At 42.1% G+C, this 27,099-nt stretch overlaps 2 protein-coding genes and 3 non-coding genes across 8 annotated transcripts; 1 reads left to right on the forward strand and 4 right to left on the reverse strand.

The window, feature by feature from the left end:
- The first annotated feature begins 1,573 nt into the window (after positions 1-1,573).
- On the forward strand, positions 1,574-17,351 carry LOC110523327 (RING finger protein 122). Of its 4 annotated transcripts, none has more exons than XM_021601922.3 (7): positions 1,592-1,799; positions 2,119-2,297; positions 3,351-3,540; positions 13,846-13,891; positions 14,186-14,227; positions 14,335-14,417; positions 15,980-17,351. In XM_021601922.3, the coding sequence occupies exons 3-7, from the start codon at positions 3,431-3,433 to the stop codon at positions 16,092-16,094; spliced, it is 396 nt and encodes a 131-aa protein (XP_021457597.1). In that variant the 5' UTR covers positions 1,592-1,799; positions 2,119-2,297; positions 3,351-3,430; the 3' UTR covers positions 16,095-17,351. The 4 variants fall into 4 exon arrangements, with proteins under 4 accessions (XP_021457599.1, XP_021457597.1, XP_021457600.1 ...); XM_021601925.3 differs by having other exon boundaries at positions 14,338-14,417; XM_021601924.3 differs by lacking the exon at positions 2,119-2,297 and having other exon boundaries at positions 1,574-1,799.
- A 3,760-nt stretch (positions 17,352-21,111) lies between these two features.
- Positions 21,112-26,426, reverse strand: ppiab (peptidylprolyl isomerase Ab (cyclophilin A)). Its single transcript, XM_021601941.3, has 5 exons — positions 26,254-26,426; positions 23,819-23,849; positions 23,024-23,112; positions 22,354-22,526; positions 21,112-21,534 (listed from the first exon to the last, which is right to left on the reverse strand). Exons 1-5 carry the CDS (start codon positions 26,320-26,322, stop codon positions 21,402-21,404), a joined length of 495 nt encoding a protein of 164 aa, XP_021457616.2. The 5' UTR covers positions 26,323-26,426; the 3' UTR covers positions 21,112-21,401.
- LOC118964764 (small nucleolar RNA SNORD35) lies at positions 22,209-22,290 on the reverse strand. The gene has a single exon (XR_005051957.2). It is a non-coding gene; the product is annotated as a small nucleolar RNA SNORD35 (small nucleolar RNA).
- Positions 22,786-22,865, reverse strand: LOC118964765 (small nucleolar RNA SNORD35). Its single transcript, XR_005051958.1, has one exon. It is a non-coding gene; the product is annotated as a small nucleolar RNA SNORD35 (small nucleolar RNA).
- LOC118964763 (small nucleolar RNA SNORD35) lies at positions 23,688-23,769 on the reverse strand. The gene has a single exon (XR_005051956.1). It is a non-coding gene; the product is annotated as a small nucleolar RNA SNORD35 (small nucleolar RNA).
- Positions 26,427-27,099: the final 673 nt, after the last annotated feature.

Below are 27,099 nucleotides of genomic sequence, written 5' to 3' on the forward strand. Positions count from 1 at the left end.
CGAAAGCAAACAGTTCCGTCAGGCACAGATACTAAACGGAAAACAACACCCCACAAAATCCAAACAGAAAATTAGAACTATTATATGATCCCCAATCAAAGACAACGATAGACAGCTGCCTCTGATTGGGAACCACACTAGGAAAAAACAAAAAAGAAATAGAAAACATAGATTCTCCCACCCGAGTCAAACCCTGACCTAACCAAACATAGAGAATAAATAAGGATCTCTAAGGTCAGGACGTGACAGTATGTGAGATATGTTCACTGGTGCTGTGGTCTTCTTTTACCAAGTGATGGATTGTAAGGGTATATCACTTTGCAGGCTTTTTGCTCTTCATGTAGAAAAAACATAGACGCCAAGCCTTAAATAACACACCTTATTCAACTGAAATCTTGATTGAAGAATATGATATGATATGTTGAAACAGGTCTCATACTGCATGGACTGGAGGTCAGGGCCACGGCTTTAGACTAGATTCTAGACACATACGTCTGTTTGACTTTGTATGTTAGCTCAACAGCACTGAACAGTCTTGGAACCACAGGGTAAAACATTCAGCCATGCAGGAATCAAACTGGCATATCACAAAAATCCTGAGGACAGTTTAAGATGTTGTTGGTGGTATTTGGGTTCCTCTTTCTGACATGTAGCAGACAGCAGTACAAGGCCATGGGTCATTTCCTGCTCATATACATAGTTGGGACTTGACAGCAGTGTTTGGTCTTCATCGTGGTTCAAGTTCTTAGATGGTTCATGAGATTGGTACAGAGATTGGTACATAGTACAGCCACTGTGTGAGATGATGAAACATTGTCCACTAGTGAAAACTTTTTCACCTGGTGTAAAATGTTGTTGTACAGTATAAAATGGTATCTGTTTTATAGGTACACTACTGTTCAAAAGTTTGGGGTCACTTAGAAATGTCCCTGTTTTTGAAAGAAAAGCACATTTTTTGTCCATTAAAATAACATAAAATGTATCAGTAATACAGTGTAGACAATGGTTGCTGATAACGGGCCTCTGTACACCTATGTAGATATTCCATTAAAAATCTGTCGTTTCCAGCTACAATAGTAATTCACAACATTACTATTGTAGCTGGAAATGGATGATTTTTAATGGAATATCTACATAGGTGTACAGAGGCCAGTTATTAGCAACCATCACCCCTGTTTTCCAATGACAGTTTGTGCTAGGAAGTCCAAGTGTATCATTTTAAAAGGCTAATTGATCATTAGAAAACCCTTTTCCAATTATGTTAGCACAGCTGAAAACTGTTGTACTGAGGTCAGAAGCAATAAAACTGTCATTCTTTAGACTTGTTGAGTATCTGGAGCATCAGCATTCGTGGGTTCGATTACAGGCTCAAAATGGCCAGAAACAAATAACTTTCTTCTGAAACTTGTCAGTCTATTCTTGTTCTGAGAAATGATGGCTATTCCATTGAAAAATTGTCAAGAAACTGAAGATTTCGTACAACTATGTACTATGTTCAATATATGCATCATAATGCATATCATCAGCTTAGCAGCACTGTCTGAACTTCAAGCTCTGTCTCAGAAGTGTACGCGCCTCCCCGCGTCTCTCTCATTGTGAAAGGGCGGGGAAGGAGAGAGGAGGCAAGGAAAAGGAATTGTTTCCAATCCTCGCATTCATCAACATTAGCAGCAATTGTAGCTGTAACGGTAATGATGTGTATGACGATACCAAGGCAGGACTTGTGTCCTTAGGATAATAACGACAGATGTATAACAATCAAGCCAAATTGTCTACAGATGCAACCCAGCACAGATGTGGTAAGATACGATACACATCACTCATCACTTGCCTGTCAACTTTTTTTCGAAATCTTTTTTTGTCTCACATTTAATACCTCATGGCAAGCCACTTGCACAAACGTAAGTTCAACATCTAGTTTCGATTTACATTTGCTTGAGTTGTCAACTAACGTGAATTGAACGTGAAATCAACGGGAGAAAATAAATTCCCTTACGTTGTTGGCGTTTTGCAAACCTTGAAATGACGTGGAAACCACGTTGATTCATCCAGTTGTTGCCCAGTGGGAAGATTCTTTTTTTTAATCGTTTGTCTTTTTGGGGTGGGACATTGTAAAAGAGGGCCAGAGAGAGAGAGAGAGAGAAAGAAAAAGACAGAGAGAGAATAGTCCAGATGTGAGATGTGACGCGCTGGCGGACGAGCCAGACACGACGATCCAGTGTTATTGATGAAGAATAGAAAATGTTCTACCATCGAGGGAAAGTCTGCGCTGTTGATGGGCTTTCTAATTTATAACGGTAAGCATTTAAGCATAGGACACATATGTTTCTCTGAACGTTTCTTGTTTTTCAAAATATTTACTTAATCGCTGTGTGATATTACATTTTTTTGATGGCCATGCAAGAAGATTTATGAGCTGACACCATTTGACTTTTTTTAATGAGAAACTGTATGATAATGCGCAATTTTAGCGGATAACACTAGGATTACATGGATTCGGTATATATCATATTTTCTAATACATTGGAACGTCGACGATACATATCCTCCGTTGATAAATACATAATAGGCTAAGATCATCATGATGTTTTCATGTCATTGTCCCTTGGTGACTTGACGTCACCGTGAATGTGCAGTGTGCACAACTTAACTTTTGTGCGCAGACAAGTGTGTTTATGGCAAGTTTACGACAAGAGTAAACTTTCTTCAGAATGATTACCTCCTTTATATTACACACACCTATACATTTATCTTCAGATACTCTTAGCAAAGAAACTGGATGAAGTGTTTCGAAATCACAGTCTCATATCCAGTTTCTCTTCCAACAGTGACCCACACCAACATCTGCCCATTAATGTGCAGGCACACACACAGACACACACACACCACAAACATGCAGTGTGTGTGTGTGTGTGTGTGTGTGTGTGTGTGTGTGTGTGTTGTACTTGCCTGACAATACCGCTAGAGGCATTAGTGCTGTAAAGTCTTACAGAGGACTAGGGCATCAGTAAGCCCATAGATAGACAACAGTCAGAGATCTATGATCATCATTCCTCCCCCAATCCTTACTATCCTTCCATTAGATACTAACTGACCTTTCATCAGTGTCTAAGGGCATCCTTATACCGTCAGAGTCTATATCCTGGCAACTGCACAACAGCCAGACTGTATCACTTCCTGCTTTTACCAGGGCTTGTTGCCTGAACCCTCACCCACCAACAGAGACAGCCTGGGTTACATACTGTTTCTGTGTGTGTGCATGTGTGTCTGTGTTTTTGTGTTATGGTTACTGTATGTGCTTTTCATTATTTGTGATGAACATAAAAAATAAATCATGTGTCTCTCTCCAGGGTGTATGTGTGTGTCTGGTTAACCGTCAGAGGTGAAAGATCAGAGGTCACAGCAAGTCGGAGGCAAGAGGTCAGGGGTCATGTCTACAGTGGCATTCCAGAACCTTCCTCTCAACATTTATATGGTCATCTTCGGGACCGGAGTCTTCGTTTTTGTCCTGAGCCTCATCTTCTGCTGCTACTTCATTAGGTAAACATATCCCTCCTATCTATCTATCTACACTGAACACAAAGATAAACGCAACAATTTCAACATTTTTTTTATAAATGATTTATTTTGATTGAAAAACATACAATATACTTGCAGTGAAGCCGCTCAACAACTACATCACACCAGTCATCCAACAGACTCCCATTCAGAGCGACACACAGAGGCTGCCAGGGTCAAAGCCCTGCTCAAGGGCACGTCGACAGATCTCCCACAAGGCCAAAAACGGGGACCCGAACCCTCCAAGATCCCCCACAGTTCCCCAAACCCAAGAATAAATAAATAATAATAATAATACAAAATACAATGAATTCCATTCCCCACCCCCAAGAACCCCCCCAATGCACCAACAACCAAGAAAATTAACTAAAGAGAAAAAAGAAAAAGACAAAGGAAAACAGAAAACAACAATGCAAAAAAACAAAGGACATTAAGGACAACTAAAAGCATAACAGCAAGACCAACTGTATATGTTTGAGGGAATGTCTGGCACTATTTACATGTGTGTGTCTGTGTCTGTGTATGTGTGTGTATGTACAGTGCCTTGCGAAAGTATTCGGCCCCCTTGAACTTTGCGACCTTTTGCCACATTTCAGGCTTCAAACATAAAGATATAAAACTGTATTTTTTTTGTGAAGAATCAACAACAAGTGGGACATAATCATGAAGTGGAACGACATTTATTGGATATTTCAAACTTTTTTAACAAATCAAAAACTGAAAAATTGGGCGTGCAAAATTATTCAGCCCCCTTAAGTTAATACTTTGTAGCGCCACCTTTTGCTGCGATTACAGCTGTAAGTCGCTTGGGGTATGTCTCTATCAGTTTTGCACATCGAGAGACTGAAATGTTTTCCCATTCCTCCTTGCAAAACAGCTCGAGCTCAGTGAGGTTGGATGGAGAGCATTTGTGAACAGCAGTTTTCAGTTCTTTCCACAGATTCTCGATTGGATTCAGGTCTGGACTTTGACTTGGCCATTCTAACACCTGGATATGTTTATTTTTTGAACCATTCCATTGTAGATTTTGCTTTATGTTTTGGATCATTGTCTTGTTGGAAGACAAATTTCTGTCCCAGTCTCAGGTCTTTTGCAGACTCCATCAGGTTTTCTTCCAGAATGGTCCTGTATTTGGCTCCATCCATCTTCCCATCAATTTTAACCATCTTCCCTGTCCCTGCTGAAGAAAAGCAGGCCCAAACCATGATGCTACCACCACCATGTTTGACAGTGGGGATGGTGTGTTCAGGGTGATGAGCTGTGTTGCTTTTACGCCAAACATAACGTTTTGCATTGTTGCCAAAAAGTTCAATTTTGGTTTCATCTGACCAGAGCACCTTCTTCCACATGTTTGGTGTGTCTCCCAGGTGGCTTGTGGCAAACTTTAAACAACACTTTTTATGGATATCTTTAAGAAATGGCTTTCGTCTTGCCACTCTTCCATAAAGGCCAGATTTGTGCAATATACGACTGATTGTTGTCCTATGGACAGAGTCTCCCACCTCAGCTGTAGATCTCTGCAGTTCATCCAGAGTGATCATGGGCCTCTTGGCTGCATCTCTGATCAGTCTTCTCCTTGTATGAGCTGAAAGTTTAGAGGGACGGCCAAGTCTTGGTAGATTTGCAGTGGTATGATACTCCTTCCATTTCAATATTATCGCTTGCACAGTGCTCCTTGGGATGTTTAAAGCTTGGGAAATCTTTTTGTATCCAAATCCGGCTTTAAACTTCTTCACAACAGTATCTCGGACCTGTTCCTTGTTCTTCAAGATGCTCTTTGCGCTTTTGACGGACCTCTGAGACTATCACAGTGCAGGTGCATTTATACGGAGACTTGATTACACACAGGTGGATTGTATTTATCATCATTAGTCATTTAGGTCAACATTGGATCATTCAGAGATCCTCACTGAACTTCTGGAGAGAGTTTGCTGCACTGAAAGTAAAGGGGCTGAATAATTTTGCACGCCCAATTTTTCAGTTTTTGATTTGTTAAAAAAGTTTGAAATATCCAATAAATGTCGTTCCACTTCATGATTATGTCCCACTTGTTGTTGATTCTTCACAAAAAATACAGTTTTATATCTTTATGTTTGAAGCCTGAAATGTGGCAAAAGGTCGCAAAGTTCAAGGGGGCCGAATACTTTCGCAAGGCACTGTATATGCGGAAGGTAGCCTAGTGGTTAGAGCATTGGACCAGTATCTGAAAGTTTGTTAGATCAAATCCCTGAGCTGACCAGGTAAAAATGTACCCGTGAACAAGGCAGTTAACCCACTGTTCCTAGGCCGCCATTGTAAATAAGAATTTGTTCTTAACTGACTTGCCTAGTTTAACAAACACCTGCATGGCCTCAGGCAAACTGGCATTAGCTGTAACAAAACAAAAATTAACAACTGCCCCTCAGTGTTATTCAAACAAACTTTTTATTATCTATTAGTTTGAATTTATTTTTTACACTTATCTTTGGCCATCATTCTACCTCCCGCCCAGCAACTCCACTCCCACTTGTCTCCAATTCCACATCCCAACCCTCGACTTCCCTCAGCCCATCCCACCTGTCTCTGCTGGCCACCCTCTTCGGATTTCTACGGAACATATATCTTTCAACTATGCTGTGATGTTTAACGTACGATTTCAATCTATCTAATCAAATAGAATCCACAGATGAGTTGAAGATAAATACTTTTACTAAGAGTATTAGTATATTAGTAATTGACTGACTCAGTCTCTCCAGATCTCTTAACAGTACTATTTCTAGGGTAAATTTTGGTTCAATGTTATGCATTTTTTGCCATTCCTGAACCTGAGACCAGAAACAGGCTACCTGAGGGCAATACCAAAATAAATGTTCTATTGATTCTGTATCCTTACAACAAAATCTGCAGAGCTTTGATGATTTTGTGCCCCAAATATTCAACATTTTGTTGGTGGCAAGAATTCTATATAATAATTTTAGCTGAAAAGCATGAAGTTTTGAATGTTGTGTCATTTCTATATTTCAACTCAACAATGGAATCGGTACATCAAAAATCTATTCCAAACTATTTTTCAATCTGTATGGCACAGTTGTCAACATCCTGGTCCTCAAATGTTACTGATATACCTTCCAATTTATGCTATTTTTATTCCTCTGCCAGTTTTGATACTTTATATTGGGCAGACACCAGTTCCCTACCTCCTCACGCTGCCACCAGCCTCCTCCATTTTTGGGGTAATGCTGTAATCAATTGGTTGTACTGTTGGATTGAGCAGACATTCCCAAACAATTCTGATGACTCCATGAAAGACATAACTCTACCATTCCAATTTACAATATAATTTAAGAACAAAAAACACATTTCAAACATCTTTCCCATAAAGACAGGTATTTTATAAACCAGCACATTTGAGTTCAGCCATAATATTTGTTGTAATATTTGTTCTATCTTTTCAGGGGGATGAAATTGAAATTGTAGCCAGCTCTGCAATGCTTGTTTGAAAAAGAGATACTTTTTTCAACGTATCATTTTCAATGAATCGAAAATGAGACATGGCAATCTGCACAAATGCAAAAAGGCAAATTTTAAACAATGGCTTTTCTTGGTAATCTACTTGATAACCATTTAGGGTTCAAGTAAAACTTTTGAATAAGTGACGCTTTAAAGAGGTTTAGTGTTTTTTATTTAATAATCTCAACCCACCCTATTCATTATATAGATAGGCATGCTTTATTTTGTCTAGTTTAGCGTCCCAAATGAAGATAAATATTTTTTTGTCATATGATTTGAAATACAAATCATCAGAAGTAGGCAGCGCCATAATGTCACGAACGTCGTCTTGAAAATGACCGGACCAAGGTGCAGCGTGTTGAGCCTAAATTTTTCTTTATTTTTAAATGTCGCCAACAAAACAACAAAAATGAACGTGAAGCTCCGTAAGGCTATACATGCATTAAACGAAGACAACAACCCACAAATGAGAAAAGGAAAAAAGGCTGCCTAAGTATGATTCCCAATCAGAGACAACGATAGACAGCTGTCCCTGATTGAGAATCATACCCGGCCAAAAACAAAGAACCAGAAAGCATAGACTTTCCCACCTGAGTCACAGCCTGACCAAACAAACATAGAGAATAAAAGGATCTCTACAATCAGGGTGTGACATATAAGTAAGTGAGTAGACTGAGATATGACTAAGGAGTTAATCAGGGCAATTTTTCCAGAAATAGACAGGTATTTACCTCTCCATGGTTGCAGGATCTTGTCTATTTTTACAAGTTTTGTATTGAAATTCATTGTGGAGTGCTTATTTGTATATTTTGTGATATGAATACCAAGTATGTCTACTTCACTGTCAGCCCATTTTATAGGTAAACTGCAGGGTAATGTAAAAGTTGTATTTTTTAAAGATCCAATACGTATTGATTGTACACTTATCATAACTTTTCTGGACTCAAATATAATTATCTAGATCTTCAATGAGACATTGCAGGGATCTAGCTTGCACACTTAATATAAAAGTTGAGTTATCGGCATACATGCACACCTCTGTTTTTAAGCCTTGGATTTCTAATCCTCTAATGTTGTTATTAGATCAGATTTTAATAGCTAGCACTTCGGTGGCCATAACGAATAGATATGGTGACAGCGGACACCCTTGTTTCACTCCTCTTGACAATTCAAAACTCTGAGAAGTAGCCGTTATTAACTATTTTACCTCTGGGGTTGCTATACATTACTTTCACCCATTTTATAAGACAATCACCAAAATTGAAAAAATCCTGGCATTTATAAATAAAATCCAGTCTTACTTTATCAAATAATTTTTCAAAATCCGCTATAAATACCAGGCCTGGCTTCTTAGATGTTTCATGATCTATTATTTCTCGTAGTTCTAGTAATCTCCAATGTATCATCCACGTAAAAAAAACTGTCTGATCAGGATGAACAATACCTGGTAAAAAACATAATAATTCTGAGTGCTATGCATTTCGCTAGTATTTTTGCATCACAACATTGAAGTGTAAGGGGCCTCCAGTTTTTTAGATAGACTGGGTCTATATATTTGCCGTCTGAGTCTTGTTTTAATAATAGTGAAATCAGACCTTCCAGCTGAATACCTGACAGACTACCATTTCTATAGGAATAGTTAAAACAATCTAACAATTGAGCTTTTAGTATATAAAAAAGGCATGATATACCCCTACCAGTATGCCATCAAGCCCTTAGGTTTTTCCAGACTGAAAGGATTTAATAGCCTCAAAGTTCTTCCTCTGTAATTTGGCCTTCACACGGATCTTTCTGTACATTTGTTAATTTTCAAATTTTTGTATTATTTGGAAAGAATTCCTTAACGTAATCTTCATTCAGTGGGAGAGGATGAGATGGAAAAGAGAACATCTGCTTAAAATACTTAGCTTCCTCTTAAAATATAATTTGGAGAATTATAGATGAGTCCGTCTTCAGTAACGAGTTTCTGCAAATTAATTTTGTTAGCGTTCCTTTGTTGGAGATTCAGGAAGAATTTTGTGCATTTTTCTCCATATTCCATTCAGTTTGCTCTATTTTTGTAATAGATTACATTAGATCATTCTTGAATAAGTTCCTCAAGTTTTTTTTGTTTTTCCTCTCACTTATTTTTTTATCTCCGTAGTATCAGAGATCCCTTGTTAGTCCTGTCTCTTTAGCCAGAAGCTGCCTTTTTATTGTTGATGAATATTGAATATAAGTTTCTCTGAAGGTACATTTAAAGGTATCCCAAACAATAAAGGGATTTGTTGAACCTAGGGTGGGGCAAAAAAGTATTTAGTCAGCCACCAATTGTGCAAGTTCTCCCACTTAAAAAGATGAGAGGCCTGTAATTTTCATCATAGGTACACTTCAACTATGACAGATAAAATGAGGAAAAATAATCCCGAAAATCACATTGTAGGATTTTTTAATTAATTAATTTGCAAATTATGGTGGAAAATAAGTATTTGGTCAATAACAAAAGTTTATCTCAATACTTTGTTATATACCCTTTTTTGGCAATGACAGAGGTCAAACATTTTCTGTAAGTCTTCAAAAGGTTTTCACACTGTTGCTGGTATTTTGGCCCATTCCTTCATGCAGATCTCCTCTAGAGCAGTGATGTTTTGCGGCTGTTGCTGGGCAACACAGACTTTCAACTCCCTCCAAAGATTTTCTATGGGGTTGAGATCTGGAGACTGGCTATGCCACTCCAGGACCTTGAAATGCTTCTTACAAAGCCACTCCTTCGTTGCCCGGGCGGTGTGTTTGGGATCATTGTCATGCTGAAAGACCCAGCCACGTTTCATCTTCAATGCCCTTGCTGATGGAAGGTTTTCACTCAAAATCTCACGATACATGGCCCCATTCATTCTTTCCTTTACACGGATCAGTCGTCCTGGTCCCTTTGCAGAAAAACAGCCCCAAATCAGGATGTTTCCACCCCCATGCTTCACAGTAGGTATGGTGTTCTTTGGATGCAACTCAGCATTCTTTGTCCTCCAAACACGACGAGTTGAGTTTTTACCAAAAAGTTATATTTTGGTTTCATCTGACCATATGACATTCTCCCAATCTTCTTCTGGATCATCCAAATACTCTCTAGCAAACTTCAGACGGGCCTGGACATGTACTGGCTTAAGCAGGTGGACACGTCTGGCACTGCAGTATTTGAGTCCCTGGCGGCGTAGTGTGTTACTGATGGTAAGCTTTGTTACTTTGGTCCCAGCTCTCTGCATGTCATTCACTAGGTCCCCCCATGTGGTTCTGGGATTTTTGCTCCCCGTTCTTTTTTACGTACGGGCTCGGGAGAGACGAAGGCTGAATGTCATGCGTCCTCCGATATGCAACCCAACCAGCCGTACTGCTTCTTAACACAGCGCGCATCCAACCCGGAAGCCAGCCGCACCAATGTGTCGGAGGCTACACCGTGCACCTGGCAACCTTGGCTAGCGCGCACTGCGCCCGGCCCGCCACAGGAGTCGCTGGTGCGCGATGAGACAAGGAGATCCCTACCGACCAATCCCTCCCTAACCCGGACGACGCTAGGCCAATTGTGCGTCGCCCCACGGACCTCCCGGTCGCGGCCGGTTACGACAGAGCCTGGGCGCGAACCCAGGGACTCTGATGGCACAGCTGGCGCTGCAGTACAGCGCCCTTAAACACTGCGCCACCCGGGAGGCCTGCTCCCCGTTCTTGTGATCATTTTGACCCCACGGGGTGAGATCTTGCGTGGAGCCCCAGATCGAGGGAGATTATCAGTGGTCTTTTATGTCTTCCATTTCCTAATAATTGCTGCCACAGTTGATTTCTTCAAACCAAGCTGCTTACCTATTGCAGATTCAGTCTTCCCAGCCTGGTGCACGTCTACAATTTTGTTTCTGGGGTCCTTTGACAGCTCTTTTGTCTTGGCCATAGTGAAGTTTGGAGTGTGACTGTTTGAGGTTGTGGACAGGTGTCTTTTATACTGATAACAAGTTCCATTAATACAGGTAACGAGTGGAGGACAGAGGAGCCTCTTAAAGAAGAAGTTACAGGTCTGTGAGAGCCAGAAATTGCCCCACTATATATTGTACTGGAAAAATTCAGTTATAAATGATTTTGTCTTAGTTAAAAATAAGTTGTCCTCCAGTAAACTTTGATTAAATTTCCAATATCCCGTCCACGTGGAAATTCTATAAGAGTTATGTGAAGACCAATTAGATGATGATCCGATCGCATTCTGTCTCCTATTAAAACTTTTGGATCAGAAAACCAGTCAGTATCTGGTGTGAACACCATTTACCTCCTTCAGCGTGACACATCTCCTTCGCATAGAGTTGATCAGGCTGTTGATTGTGGCCTGTGAAATGGTGTCCCACTCCTCTTCAATGGCTGTGCGATGTTGCTGGATATTGGCGGGAACTGGAACACGCTGTTTTACACATTGTTCCAGAGCATCCCAAACATGCTCAAATGGTGACATGTTTGGTGGGTACGCAGGCCATGGAAGAACTGGGACATTTTCAGTTTCCAGGAATTGTGTACAGATCCTTGCGACATGGGGCCGTGCATTATCATGCGTATATGAGGTGATGGCGGGTGGATGAATGGCACGACTATGGGTTTCAAGATTTTGTCACGGTATTTCTGTACACTCAAATTGCCATCGGTAAAATGCAATCGTGATTGTTATCCATTTCTTATGCCTGCTCATACCATAACCCCACCTCCACTATGGGCCACTCTGTTCACAACATTGACATCAGCAAACCGCTCGCCCACACAATGCCATACACACTGTCTGCCATCTGGCCAGTCCATTTGAAACCGGGATTCATATGTGAAGTGCACACTTCTTCAGCGTGCCAGTGGCCATCGAGGGTGATTATTTGCCCACTTAATTCGGTTACTCAGGTCAAGACCCTGGTGAGGACGACAAGCACACAGATGAGCTTCCCTGAGACGGTTTCTGACAGTTTGTACAGAAATTCTTCAGTTGTGCAAACCCACGGTTTCATCAGCTGTCCAGGTGCCTGGTCTCAGACGATCCCGCAGGTGAAGAAGCCGGATTTGGAGGTCCTGGGCTGGCGTGGTAACACGTGCTCTGTGGTTGGGAAGCCGGTTGGACGTACTACCAAATTCTCTAAAATGACGTTGGAGGCGGCTTATGGTAGAGGAATTAACATTCAGTTCTCTGGTAAAAGCTCTGGTGGAGATTCTTGCAGTCAGTATGCCAATTTCACACTTCCTTAAAACTTGAGACATTCGTGGCATTGTGTTGTGTGACAAAACTGCCAGTTTTTGAATGCCCCCCCCAGCACAAGGTGCAACTGTTTAATCAGCTTCTTGATGTGCCACACCTTTCAGGTGAATGGATTATCTTGGCAAAATATACATGTTCACAAACAGGTATGTAAACACATTTGTGCTCAACATTTGAGAGAAATACACTTTTTGTGCATATGGAAAATGTCTGTGATCATTTATTTCAGCTCATGAAACATGGGACCAACACTTTACATGTTGCGTTTATATTTTTGTTCAGTCTCTCTATTTATCATTCTATTTATCGTTCTATCATTCTGTCTTTTGGAACCCTTTTGTCTAAGAGTGTAGTGGTGGCTGCATCATGTTATGGGCATGCTTGTAAGTATTAAGAGTTTTTCAGGATAAAAAAATTAATGGAATGGAGCTAAGCACAGGCAAAATCCTAGAGGAAAACCTGGTTCAGTCGGCTTTTCACCAGAGACTGGGAGATGAATTCACCTTTCAGCAGGACAGTAACCTAAAGCACAAGGCCAGTGATCAAAAATCTCAATTTAAACAATTTAAAATTCAGGCTGTAACAAAATGTAGAAAAGTAATGGGGTTTGAATACTTTCTGAAGGCACTGTAAGTGATGGGACCTGAGTTATGAAAATACATCTATGGATGTGAGTGTGTGTGAGAGAGACTGTTATTACTGTTACTGTGACTAAGGTTTCTCTAAAATTGTTTGCATGGGAGATCCCCTTCTGACCCCCTCCTCACCCCTCCCTAGGTTTCCTCTGTCCTTAAGTACTTCCCAACTCAAACAATCAGTTGCAAATGCTTATCAGCATAGTTTGAGTCTATTTAAGGCTTCGGGCAGCAGCCTCAGGCTGGAACTAAAAGTATGGTGTGTGTCTCTTGTGACAAAGAGGATATATGACTGGTAGCTGGAGACTGCTCTGGTGTCTGAAGAGCTCTTGAGACGTTTTACATTTTTTACTAGGCAAGTCCGTTAACAACAATTTTATTTTCAATGACGGCCTAGGAACAGTGGGTTAACTGCCTTGTTCAGGGGCAGAACGACAGATTTTTACCTTGTCAGCTAAGGGATTTGACCTTGCAACCTTTCGGTTACTAGTCCAATACTCTAACCACTAGGCTACCTGTGCACAACACAGCACTGTGTCCAGGGTATGACCCTCTCTGCTCCACAATGTGGTCCTTTCACCGTGGCAGAGAGGAGAGGAAAGGGGGCCCATTGAAACTGAGTGGGCACAGTGAGCGCGTGCCTCTTTACTAAGATTTATCTTTTGGATAAACACGTAGTACCATATATGGTCATTTGTACACAGAATTAATGAAAAAATATTGAACTTGGTCAATCCCAAGACTGAGATGACAAATATCATCATAACTATCTCTGTGTATATTGCTCTTGGAAGCTGCCAGTGTCAGCGGATGCCACTCAAACAGGTTGATTCGTGTGTGTGTGTCTCTGTCTGTCTGTCTTCTCACTCAGTTGTACTAACAGTCTCTCCTCTATTTCTGCTCTCTCCTCCCTCCCAGTAAACTGAGGCACCAGGCCCAACGAGAGAGGTTTGGATATAAAGCGGTAAGCTAACTCAGGGTCCATTCTAAATCACCTTTAGTGCAGTCGTGCTGTGCAGATCTTCAGAAGCACCTGGAGAAGTGTTTTAACATCTCAGGAATGCATTAGAGAAATCTATTGTAACTGCAATAAAGACAGCCTGGAATGCCATCTCAATTCTCATAGTGTCTCAGGCCCCCTAGTGATGAGTGCAGAAATATTTTAGTCATCAAACATCCCTTCATCTTTTGAACTAAAAATGTGTTTAATTCTGTTAATCTCGTAATTCTAGCTCTAATCAATTATGCTTTTTCACAGGTGGTGTTCAAAGGGGATACAAAGAAACTCAATCTACACGGGGTTAGTTCTGTCACCTGTTTAGTCTCTCTCTCTGTCTCGCTCTCTCTCATCCCCTGGTTTATTTTTCTCTCTCCCCATTGCTCTCCCTCCCCTTCTCTCAATCACAGCAGACATGTGCGGTCTGCTTGGAGGACTTCAGAGTGAAAGATGAGCTAGGAGTGTTGCCATGCCAACATGCCTTTCACCGGAGGCAAGTGTCACCTCACCACACACTAAGCAGATATAAATTATGTGCCTGTGTGTGTGTGTTACTGGGGTGTTGTTTGTCCTACAGGTGCCTGGTGAAATTGCTAGAGGTGCTGTGTGTGTGTACACAGTACCAGTACCTAATCATTCAAGGGTTTTTCTTTATTTTTACTATTTTCTACATTGTAGAATAATAGTGAAGACATCAAAACTATGAAATAACACATATGGAATCATGTAGTAACCAAAAAGATGTTAAACAAATCAAAATATATTTTAGATTCTTCAAAATAGCCATCTTTTGCCTTGATTGGAGCTTTACACACTCTTGGCATGCGCTCAACCATCTTCACCTGGAATGCTTTTCCAATAGTCTTGAAGGAGTTCCATCATATGCTGAGCACTTTTTGGCTGCTTTTCCTTCACTCTGCGGTCCAACTCATCCCAAAACATCTCAATTGGGTTGAGGTCGGGTGATTGTGGAGGCCAGGTCATCTGATCCAGCACTCCATCACTCTCCTTCTTGGTCAAATAGCCCTTACACAGCCTGGTGGTGTGTTGGGTCATTGTCCTGTTGAAAAATAAATGATAGTCCCACTAAGCCCAAACAAGATGGGATGGCGTATCACTGCATGATGCTGTGGTAGCCATGCTGGTTAAGTGTGCCTCGAATTCTAAATAAATCAGTGTCACCAGCAAAGCACCCCCACACCATCACCTCCTCCTCCATGCTTCACTGTGGGAAACACACAGGCAGAGATTATCCATTCACCTACTCTACGTTCACAAAGACACGGCGGTTGGAACCAAAAATCTAACGTTTGGACTCATCAGACCAAAAGACAGATTTCCACCAGTCAAATGTCCATTTATTTGGGCTGCAATTTCTGAGACTGGTAACTCTAATGAACTTATTCTCTGCAGCAGAGGTAACTCTGGGTCTTCCTTTCCTGTGGCGGTCCTCATGAGAGACAGTTTCATCATATCGCTTGATGGTTTTTGCGACTGTGCTTTAAGAAACGTTCAAAGTTTTTGAAATGTTCCGTATTGACTTACCTTCATGTCTTAAAGCAATGATGGACTGTTGTTTCTCTTTGCTTATTTGAGCTGATCTTGACATAATATGGACTTTATCTTTTACCAAATAGGGCTATCATCTATAAACCCCCTTACCTTGTTACAACACAACTGATTGGCTCAAACACAGTAAGAAGGAAAGAAATTCCACAAATTAACTTTTAACAAGGCAAACCCGTTAATTGAAATGCGTTCCAGGAGACTACCTCATGAAGCTGGTTGAGAGAATGCCAAGAGTGTGCAAAGCTGTCATCAAGGCCAAGGGTGGCTACTTTGAATAATATAAAATATATACTGTATTTGTTTAACACTTTTTTGCTTACTACATGATTCCATATGTGTAATTTAATAGTTTTGATGTCTTCACTATTATTCTACAATGTAGAAAATAGTCAAAATAAAGAAAAACACTTGAATGAGTAGGTGTGTCCAAACTTTTGACTGGTACTGTATGTATGTGTTGTACTGACTTGTTGCTTGCCCCTGCAGATGCCTGGTGAAGTGGCTGGAGGTGCGCTGTGTGTGTCCCATGTGTAACAGGCACATCGCTGGGCCACCTGAACAACGCCACAGCCTGGGCACACTGCTGGATGAACTGGTGTAGTGGGATGCTATGGCGATACAGCTGGAAATGAGTGGTGTAGCAAGTTGATATGACGATGCAGCTGGAAAGGACTAGTGTAGGATGTTGCTATGGTGGTACGACCGGAACAGACTGGTTTAGAGGTCCCGGTACGGACTATACATTGCTGAAGCAAAATGACCTGACAATCTATTATTAGGGACCAGTGACGAAACCACATGACACCATAACTATAGGGAAACAGATCTTCAGACTTCACACCCTCATGTATTGATAAGGAGATGGGACACACGGGCGGCAGGTAGCCCATCAGTTACAGCGTTGGGCCAGGTTGCTTGTTTGAATCCCCGAGCTGACCAAGGTGTAAATCTGTCGACGTGCCCTTGAAAAAGGAGCAACCCTAATTACTCCAGGGTTGCTGTTGATAATGGCAGACCCTGGCTGTGACCCCACTCTCTGGGGGTGTCCCAGGGAGAGTTGGGATCTGCAAAAAACAAATGAAATATGACAAATATAAGCACCCACCAAATTATTACCATTATGGGTACTGTAGTATGTCATGCTACACCTTATCATGTAGAATCAGTCATTTAATGACTGAATGCCGAGCCTCTACAATACGCACTCCACCAGCATGCCCACTTTTAAACAGACTTCTTCATGAAGAACAGATTCACAAAGCCACAAAATCTGGGACAAAAACTCTGCTCTCAACCCTGTCACTGTCTGGAAGAGGGGCTACCTGTGAAAAGAGAGCTTGAGAACTCAAGGGATGTATTGCTGAATGCCCAGATAGAAATATATGATGTAGAACAGACATGCCTTTCTGAAATCTGGAGTGAGGAATTGTGTCAGCTCTGTTCATGGCATATCTATCTGCAATGTCCAGTATGTTACACCCTGGGGATGATGACATACAGGTATCAATATTGTGATACATTTTTTTCTGACTGTGTCACATGTCTGTCTGTCTGTCAGGTCTGTGTGTGTGTCTGTGTGTCAGGTCTGCATCCTGCTTATATTAAGTGGGTGTGACATATTATGTTATGAACTGTAGGAGGGACCAACAACTTTTTTTATCCTGACTAGTATTTCCTTGCCAAACAAGCCTTTCCAGTTAATTATATTTAAAGTGAAGGGAGATTTGGAACAATTCCTTTCTGTCTGGGGACGTGTCTGAAGCACAGGCACTGCCCAATGGCAAAGTAAACATTCCCCATGTGTACAATATCTGCTTTTGTAAATATCTGAAAATACAACGTGTCCTGTTTTGATCTATGTCCAACCGTGTTTGTGGTGTGTGAACGAACAAGTCGCTTTTCTTGAATTGACAATCGCAAAGCGAACAAAAGCAACAATATCGTCAGAACTGACAAGCAAATCTTTTAGGGGTTAAAATCATATTTGTGATTAGAAATCTCTTCCGTCCTCTCTACCATGACCAGAGTCGTAACTTCCCGTAGCTATCAGGAGTGTCACTAGAGGATAGTCCCATTGATGCACAGACGGTGGCCTGTATGAGTCATGTCATTCCTGGGTTTTTAGGTCAGAACACTACGCACCAGAAATCAATGAATATGATTGTTTCCAAAATGGCACCCTAATCCCATGGTGCAGTAGAAATAGAATGCCATTTCAAACAGCCCAAGTCTTGAGGTAGGCTATATCACTTTCTGACCATGCTGAAGACGACAGAAGCAGAGCACTTTTCAAACGTAATGATTTTAACTAACCTTTACTCTTAATCTCACTCCTAATCCCAGCCCTTGATTTAAAATAATGGTTCAATATGGACAGTTTGGTTCTTTCTACCATGGTCATCAAGCGATTACCTAATTCCTAAGGGTTAAGGGACAAACAAAACTCGAGCTATAAGTCAATAGGCCCAGTAATATGATCCTCTGAAACAACTACAACAGATAAAATAGATGAAGTTGATCAATAGTGAGCTATAGACTACAGGAGCTTCACATCTCACATAACAATGACAGAATATACCGATTTGGGTAACACTTGACTTGACACACAGCATCATAACACGTTATGACAGTCTTAACATGTCATAACAGCTGACATAACTTGTTAAGCAGTTATAATATAGTCATAACACTGTCATGACACATTTAGACCTGTTATGATATACATAGCATTATTTTAGGGCTGGTTACAAGACCTACATAAGCATGTAAAAATCAACATAACCTACCACGGTAGTTATTTTATGGCTGTTTATGAGACCTTCATACAGTGCCTTCAGAAAGTATTCAGACCCCTTGACTTTTTCCACATTTTGTTACGTTACAGCCTTGTTCTAAAATGTATTAAATAAATGTGTTTCCTCAGCAATCTATACACAATACCCCATAATGACAGTGAAAACATTTATTTTTGGGGGCAAATTTAAAACAAAACAAACACTTTGCCCCTTTACTATGAGAGTCAAAATTGAGCTCAGATGCATCTTGTTTCCATTGATCATCCTTGAGATGGACTCCAATGAAGTTGTAGACACACCTGTGGTAAATTCAATTGATTGGACATGATTTGGAAAGGCACACACCTGTGTATACAAGGTCCCACAGCTGACAGAGCATGTCAGAGCAAAAACTAAGCCATGAGGTCAAAGGAATTGTCCTTAGAGCTCCGAGAGGATTGTGTTGAGGCACAGATCTGGGGAAGGGTATCAAAAAATGTGTGCAGCATTGAAGGTCCCCAAGAACAGTGGCCCCCCTCATTCTTAAATTGAAAATGTTTGGAACCACCTGATGGTCACTCAGAGCTCTAGAGTTCCTCTGTGGAGATGGGAGAACCTTCCAGAATGACAACCATTTCTGTAGCACCCCACCAATCAGGCCTTTATGGTAGAGTGGCCAGACGGAATCACTCCTCAGTAAGTCACATGAAAGCCCTCTTGGAGTTTGCCAATAGGCATCTACACAAGATTCTCTGGTCTGATGAAACCCAAGATTTAACTCTTTGGCCTGAATGCCAAGCGCCACGTCTGGAGAAAACCTGGCACCATCCATACGGTGAAGCATGGTGGTGGCCGTTTCATGCTGTGGGGATGTTTTTCAGCAAAAGGGACTGAGACTTATCAGGATCGAGGCAAAGATGAATGGAGCAAAGTACAGAGAGATCCTTGATGAAATCCTGCTCCAGAGCTCTCAGGACCTCAAACTGGGGTAAAGGTTCACCTTCCAACAGGACAATGACCCTAAGCACACAGCCAAAACAACACGAGTGGCTTCAGGACAAGTCTCTGAATGTCCTTGAGTGGCCCAGCCAGAGCCCGGATTTGAACCCAATCAAACATCTCCGGAGAGCCCTGAAAATAGCTGTGGAGCAACGCTCCCCATCCAACATGACAGAGCTTGAGAGAATCTGTAGAGAATAGGAGAAACTTCCCAAATACAGGTGTGCCAAGCTTGTAGCACAATATGCAAGACTCGATGCTGTAATCGCAGCCAAACGTGCTTCAACAAAGTACTGAGTAACGAGTCTGAATACCTATGTTGTGTCATTTCAGTTAGCAACAATTTCTAAAAAGCTTTCTTTGCTTTGTCATTATGGGGTATTGTGTAAACTTTTGAATCAATTTTAGGATACGGATGGAACGTAGAATATGGAAAAGGTCAAAATGGTCTGAATACTTTCTGGAGCCACCAAGTGTCAAAACAAAACATTTCATTACACCATAGGTTACATGTCACTGTTATATGTATTAAATTACCATTGTAATTGCACACACATTGATGTCTGCCACACACCTACCCCAATATGCTCTTGCTGATGACTGGGACAAATGGACAAGCCACCCTCTTACTGACATTAGGGCATATGTGACTGGCTTGTATGAATAAGGGCATATGTGACTGGCTTGTATGAATAAGGGCATATGTGACTGGCTTGTATGAATATGGGCATAATGCTTGACGTGTCAATAGTATTTCAGTCCAAGTCGTGGTACTGAAAGGGTCATAACGCGTTGACAGTATTTAGATTTAAAATAAGCATTAAACGATGTAAGAAAACAGCTTTCAAAAAGGAAAATTCTTTGGTGGTAAAAAATGGAATGTTGGGTTTGACACTTCCGTGTCACCACAGGTATATATGGGTCAAGACACTGGGTGTCCAGTGTTAGACAGTAACAGGCTGCCCTTCAGTGTCTGTTGTAAAGGACATGCTGCACAACACCTGGGATTTTAAACCAAATAACAGTATTAAAACAGAACTGAGAAATAGTTGAGCATGGGCTTGTAATCAAGCTTCACATTGTCTACAAGACTGTCAGTAAAGTGGAAAAGCTGCAGGGGTGTTTGTGAGGGTAACCATGTGCTTACCGTTCTAGATAACTCACATTTCCAGCCCAGTCAAAAGCACGATTCGTTCTATTTCCACCCTGAAAATGACAACGCCCATTTAGTGTACGAGGCGTTTGTAAACAGGTTGTTCCCCTCCCCACTGACCGTCCTGCGAAATCCTTACTTGATAAATTCAATTTTGCTAAGCTTTGCTTACCATTTACATTGAACAAATCACAGTATGTACTTCATTGTGAAATGAGTAGCAAAGAGCTGCATTGGACCTTTAAAGCATAGCACTAAACAGTAAGACTCGGCTCACCTCCCGGTGGTGAAAGGTGTGAATTGCAAACTCGCAATTTTAGCCTACAGGTTTGTGTATGTCCTCTAGACAAAGGTACATGTCCAACTAAGTCTCCAGGGTGAGTAAAAGAGCAAAGCAGTTGTGAACTGAAATAAGTGTGCTGTATTGGTAGAGCATGACTTGTGACATTGGCTCAATCCAGGTCACCTAATCAGGTGGGCCAGGGACAGAAACTGGAACATGAGGGGAGCCATACCCCTGGTTACTGTTAATGATGTTTGAAAGAACCATTCAGAATTTGTAGGATATTAACTGGGTAATGAACTCCCAATGCATGCAAGAGTAACATGCTTTGAGCTGGTTGTTGAATAACTTGTATGTAGTGCCAAATACCAAACACTTCAAATTCACACATCCACTCTTATGCAGTCAGTTAAGGAGTCTTTTGCCACTTTATTCTGATTTTGTTAAACAAAAGTGGTCCACATGGGACAATTCAAAATGCAAAATAAAGGCAAGCCACAAATGAAACAAGTTCAGACACAGGACAAACCGTTCCCTAAGGGAGAGGAATGGTAAAAAAACTAATCTCAATATTAGGGAATATTTTTGATTCTGGGGAGAGATCAAGGGCAAGTAAGGAGAGGTTGATGCTTAGAGCTGCATGGAGGGAACAAGGGAGGAAAGGCTCAACGCTGGGTGAAGGAGGGGTGGGAGGGACGCTCAGAGCTCTCCGCAGTCAGCGATGGCGACCTTGGCGGAACACTTGCCGCTGCTGGAACCCTTCTTCTCCATGCTAGTGATGATGTTGAGGCCCTCGACCACCTTGCCAAACACAACGTGCTTGCCGTTCAGCCTAAAGACAGAAAGAGGTAAGAGTCAGTGGGTACCAATGCTGAGGGGGTATGGCAGTGTCCTTCCTGAACTAGCAGACAGGATTTGTGAGGTTTAAGGCAAACAAAATGTTTGTAGCCATAGGGCTGTGACAAATATGGACTTTGGGGTAACGATTGCCTGACAAAGGTAAATGTACAACCACTCAAAATAGACATTCTCTTGCCCTTCTCCCTGGCATGTTACCCTAGTAGTGGGAACTACAGCAGGACCAGGGCTAATGTGTCAACTACAACATCCTGAAAATAGTATAAAAATTTTAGTCTTCATCCATAATCACTGGTAACACCATTATATAACTCCAAAAACAGCCCTATTGCTTGGTGAAAACATTCAGGCCAATGGTGCACTTCCCTGAAGGACACTACAGTGTGCTGCCAGTGTGGAGGAAGTATCTTGCCAGTCAGTTTGATTGTTGGTGTTCGTCACCAGTCACTTCAGAGCATTAGGCTGTTTACACAGGCAGCCCAATTCTCAACTTCCTTCTACCAATTGGTCTTTTGACCCATTCCTTTCAGATCTGATCATCAAAACGAGTGATAAAAAAACCCGAACCAATCTGCCTGTTTAGACAGCACGAGTAGTGCACGCATGTATCAGAGGCACCATTGAAGGGGCTGAGGAGTGTTGGAAGGTTGGACTGCATCAGTTGTTGCCATTAGGCAGTGTCGTCACAACCACATGGCTTGGAAGACCATCGTGAGAAACATCACTTGCAGAATGTAAAGGTGCATTAATTTCTACTGCATGTCAGTGTCAACTGCGTGTCCGCATGCCTCACCAGTCAGTGTTCGCAGTGCAGATAAAGAACTGGGACCCGTTGGTGTTAGGGCCAGCGTTGGCCATGGACAGACAGCCCATGCCTGTGTGCTTCAGGGTGAAGTTCTCGTCAGCAAACTTATTGCCGTAGATGGACTTGCCCCCAGTTCCATTGTGGTTGGTGAAGTCTCCGCCCTGAAGGTAAGGAAATAAATTAATATTGTCACATGTCATGACACGCTCACTTACAAGCCCTTCCCCAACAACGCAGTTAAACACAATTTTGCACCAAAAAAAGGAAATTACATAAACATTGCCTAGCCTACATAATATTGTATGTAGGCTAAGCAATCAGGACAGTCAGTGAGATCAGGGTCATTTTATTTGTATAACTCGCTTTTTTAACCATGCCACTGGAAAGGATCCTGTTTTCTAAAAAAATACTGGGAGTGTTGGAACTGCAGTGTTGCCATTTGGCAACGTCGTCATAACCACAAGGTTTGGAAGACCATCATGAGAAAAACATCAGCTGCAAAGAACCTGTGTAAATCAGTCAATTAAACATATGGTGGGTGGGAGTCCAGCACTGGGCCTGGTTGCAGCCGTCAGCTATGATCAGATCAGAGCCTGTATTCAGAAAGCGTCTCGGAATATACACGTTGATCTAGGTTCAGGTCATACCCCCCGCTCACCTGGCACATGAAACCGGGGATGATGCGATGGAAGCTGGAGCCCTTGTAGCCAAACCCCTTGTCCCCAGTGCACAGGACACGGAAGTTCTCTGAGGGAAAACAGGCAACGTCACGATCAGTGACTGCATAGCAGCTTAAAGGCATAAAGGTTGCATCAAGTCAAAATGCAGGGGTTCTCTGATCATTGAAATATCAAACTGAAAAGGTTGGTTTCAAGTACACTTCATTATATCTTTGAAAAAGATTTGATGTAGAAGTCGATGCTTTTTGGGGTGATAAAGCATCGCAGCTACATTAATTACTGAAAAGTAGAATCATTGAGTCAAACAGATTGGCCCATAATGTTTGACATCACTAGAATATGGTCGCTAGCTAACCACATGTGCATCACAACCCCAGTCTGTCTATTGCAGAGGCAGCAAATAGGCCATCTCTGCAGGGCCTAATTCACAGGCTGTCAACACGGCCACGAGGACTAACAATAGGCAGGGGCCCCACTCTGCCGAGTAAACCCATTCACAGCACAGCGGGCCACACAATGCTCCTGCTTACTTATCGGAAGCAGACCTGCCCTTTTGAATTTACATGCATCAGCAGTTCATTGTATATCTGGGGGGGGGCATGAAAGAGGCACCTTTGGAAGGGGCTGAGGAGCGTTGGGAAGATGACTGCATCAGTTGTTGCCATTAGGCAGTGTCGTCACCACCACAAGGCTTGGAAGACCATCGTGAGAAACATCATTTGCAGAGAATGTGTGAATTATTCAGGCAATTTCAATTATTGAAGCCGTCTTACCTGCAGTCTTGGGGACAACATCTGCAAAAAGCTGCAAGAAAAGATGGCTTTACATTAGCATACAATCAATGAGGAGCACAAACAGCATGCAGAGAAAGCCTTTGACACTGAACATGAGGGCAAGGCAGGGCTGGAAGGGAACGACTTAAAGCACTGACTACAGGAACCAAGGCAGACATGGGCAAGACCTTTGGTTCAAGGTGGCGTGTTCTAGATTCACTCAGTTAAGATCCACCAGAAGTCCCATGTGAGAACAAGACTGGTGTTAGCCGAGGTGAAGCTACAGAAGCTCATTTCCAACCTATCATGTGACAGTCCGTTGCAATAGACTAGCAAACATCTTCAGGCAATGATGTCAGAATCAGAGCAGTGTGCACCATCTCATATTGCCTTATACAATACAACTGCTCACAATACATCAGCTAACCACTCACAGTAAAAGTTTAAATTATACTTTTCCTTATGACACTAATCTAGGATCAGTTAACACATTTTGAATGCATTAGGAGGGATGGGAAGATATTATATTCCTGACAAGTGTCAACATCTGAAGTGATAACAGCAACATACAGGCCCCTCCACAACATGCCTTTACTGCCAATGGGCAGCTACAGTGCTGGGAGGGCCTCTGCATGGAACACCATGCGCCAGCCTACACAGCAGCTCTCCTCCCTCCTAGCCCCAGACACACCCACATCTGGAGCCAGTACTTTTCCACTCAGGAACAAGTTCAATGCAGAAGGGAAGTCACCAGTTAACACAGCCACAAAGTCAATGGCTAAACCCCACCTATTTCTAATGCTTGATTTTTACAATCTAACCCCACTGCTGACCTTGTCCAATCTTACAATAGGACCAAAGTGCAAATGTTTGTTTTAATGAATCTATCATAGACCATTGACTGTGATAAGGCCAACCCACTCCACCGCTAGAGCTGACCAATGCTGAAGGACCAAGTGGCCAAGCACCATAAAGGCTTATCTAAGGGCAGTTGTGTCCCATGGCCAAATGATCCCGAATCTTATTGACCGAGCTTTACAGTCAACTTGTTAGTTTGGCAAGCACCAACAGGCAATGCCTGTTGCTGGCGTCGGTATGGCCTCTGCTCAAACAATGGAGTCTGCTACATGGACACGTGCTCCCTCCCACAGGATGACAAAGGTCTGAGATCAAATTGTACAAAATGCAGAAGTCAGCCCTACAAGAATCGCCACTAGTCACTTTTGCCGTTTGGAAGGTAATGTTGAATCTGATAAAGTAGGAATTGCATTTTATTCTCCTGGATTTCGTTGAGGCCTTGAAGGTGGACAAGCGTGTCTTCATGTCCACGTGCTCCTGGAAGGGGCAACAACCGGTACACGCGTGCAATCTGGTGCCAACGCTGCACCTACAACTTTAGTCAACGAAATCTGGAGATTTCATTTCATAAATATTAACGTAACGAGATCTCGTGAAATTAATGGGCACTAGGGATATGCAGGGGCCTTGGGAACCAGGGCCTTGTTTGAATGGAACACAATTATTGAACAGTCGCAAAGACAATAGCAGCAATATTTTACCACATGGCCAGATGACTGAACATGTCTGGCATTTAACAAAATACAGCTTACTTAATAACGATGAATACCGATTGTTCTGGTATGCTGCGGTTATACTGAGGGCGCATAGGCCACATACTCCTTGGGCCATTGCAAATATGGCTGGTAGACAGCATTAATATAATTCAGATGCATCAATCTAAATGTATTCACATTTTAACGATTGTACTTAATCAAAGCATGGGCTGTGGGCGAATGCTTTTTGGTGCGTTTTGTCTCCTTCCAAACCTGCATCGCCTCCTTTTTCAAAATGGCATCTGGCGCGACGAAAAGGGGATGCTGAAAATGGCGACCGGCTAAAATTGCATGTGCGGTGACTAGCTAGCTACAGCACATTACCTAGCTAGTTATGTTAATCGAATCAACGTAATTACAACATTACGTTCACATGTCTAAGACTGCGGTAAACTGACTAAGTTAACGAAAGCGATGGACATTTTACACCATCATAGCAAGTTTTTCAAACTCTGCTTCCGAAAGAAATGCGATTTAGTTAAGAGTACCGGTATGAAAATGCAATACCGCGTTAAAGGCCAGTCAACGCTAACAGTAAATAAACCACAATCAATTGACAGTTTAAAATGTAGGCAAATCAAGCGAGGTACGTTAGTGTTCGTTAAGTACGAGAAGAGTTAAGCTTTCAATGAAGTTAAAGTTGAATTGTTCGTAAGGTAGCTAACATGTTAGAGCACGTGGACCTCTGACAGCATCCCGAGTGCAGTCACCTACCAGGCAGCGAGTTAGAATAAACCGAACGAGAAATTTACAATTATTTTAAAAGTTCAGTTGAGCAGAAAGTTAATTGAGTCCAAAAAGCCGATCTGCTTTACTCCTTACCTCCATTTCAATCCTTCCGGCGGGGGTATCGCCGATAGTGATGTCGAAGTAAACTCTGGGGTTAGGCATGATTGGGATTAAACTTTATTTTTTTGTGAAACTACACGAGTGCAGACAGTAGATACAAGGACGGTGCCGCAGCTGAATCGGAACGGAAATGCTGCCGTTTATACGAGATATATATGCGCACCAAGGGAAGCCCCCGGAGGCAATGAGAACCAATAAGAAGACTGGGGCTGCTGAGTGACATCGGATTTAACCAATTAAAGGTCTTGCGGCTGAATAAATTAGAACAATGGTCACTTCCCCTGCACACCCGTTTGATCAGCAAGGTTTAGGGGACGGACTAGTGATTTACATCTCGATTGGCCCATTGTGGTTCATACATATGACGATATAGCATTCTGCCCAATGCGCTGCCAGGGGAAATGTGGGTGTGTTCTGGTGGTGGCGCGTTGGTGGATTCCAGGGCGTCTCCCGCCGAATAAAATCGCCATTATGGCTCAAATATAAATGTGAGTTATCAATGGATCTGTATGGTGCAACGGGTCGGGAATGGCCTGTTTCTCTCGATCACCGCTGGACAAAGCGCTCACGGAATGTATGCGACATCATCACGAATGATTGTAATAAAATACAAAGCTTTTATGTTGCATTGTGAATAATCTTCTGATTGTCATATTTGAAAAAGTGCTGTGTGTGTGTGTGCCTGCGTGATGCCACAGCATGCGTTGGGGGCCACGCCTGAAATGTTGCGGATGAATCGATTGTATCGGGTTGCTGACTCGAGCCTGAGTTCTGCTGAACATGGAATGACATCAGGGTGTTTCCTGTAGCCTACCCTGC

Source organism: Oncorhynchus mykiss, chromosome 5 (assembly GCF_057628025.1).
Source record: "Oncorhynchus mykiss isolate SJ-2025 chromosome 5, ASM5762802v1, whole genome shotgun sequence".
Lineage (NCBI taxonomy): Eukaryota > Metazoa > Chordata > Actinopteri > Salmoniformes > Salmonidae > Oncorhynchus > Oncorhynchus mykiss.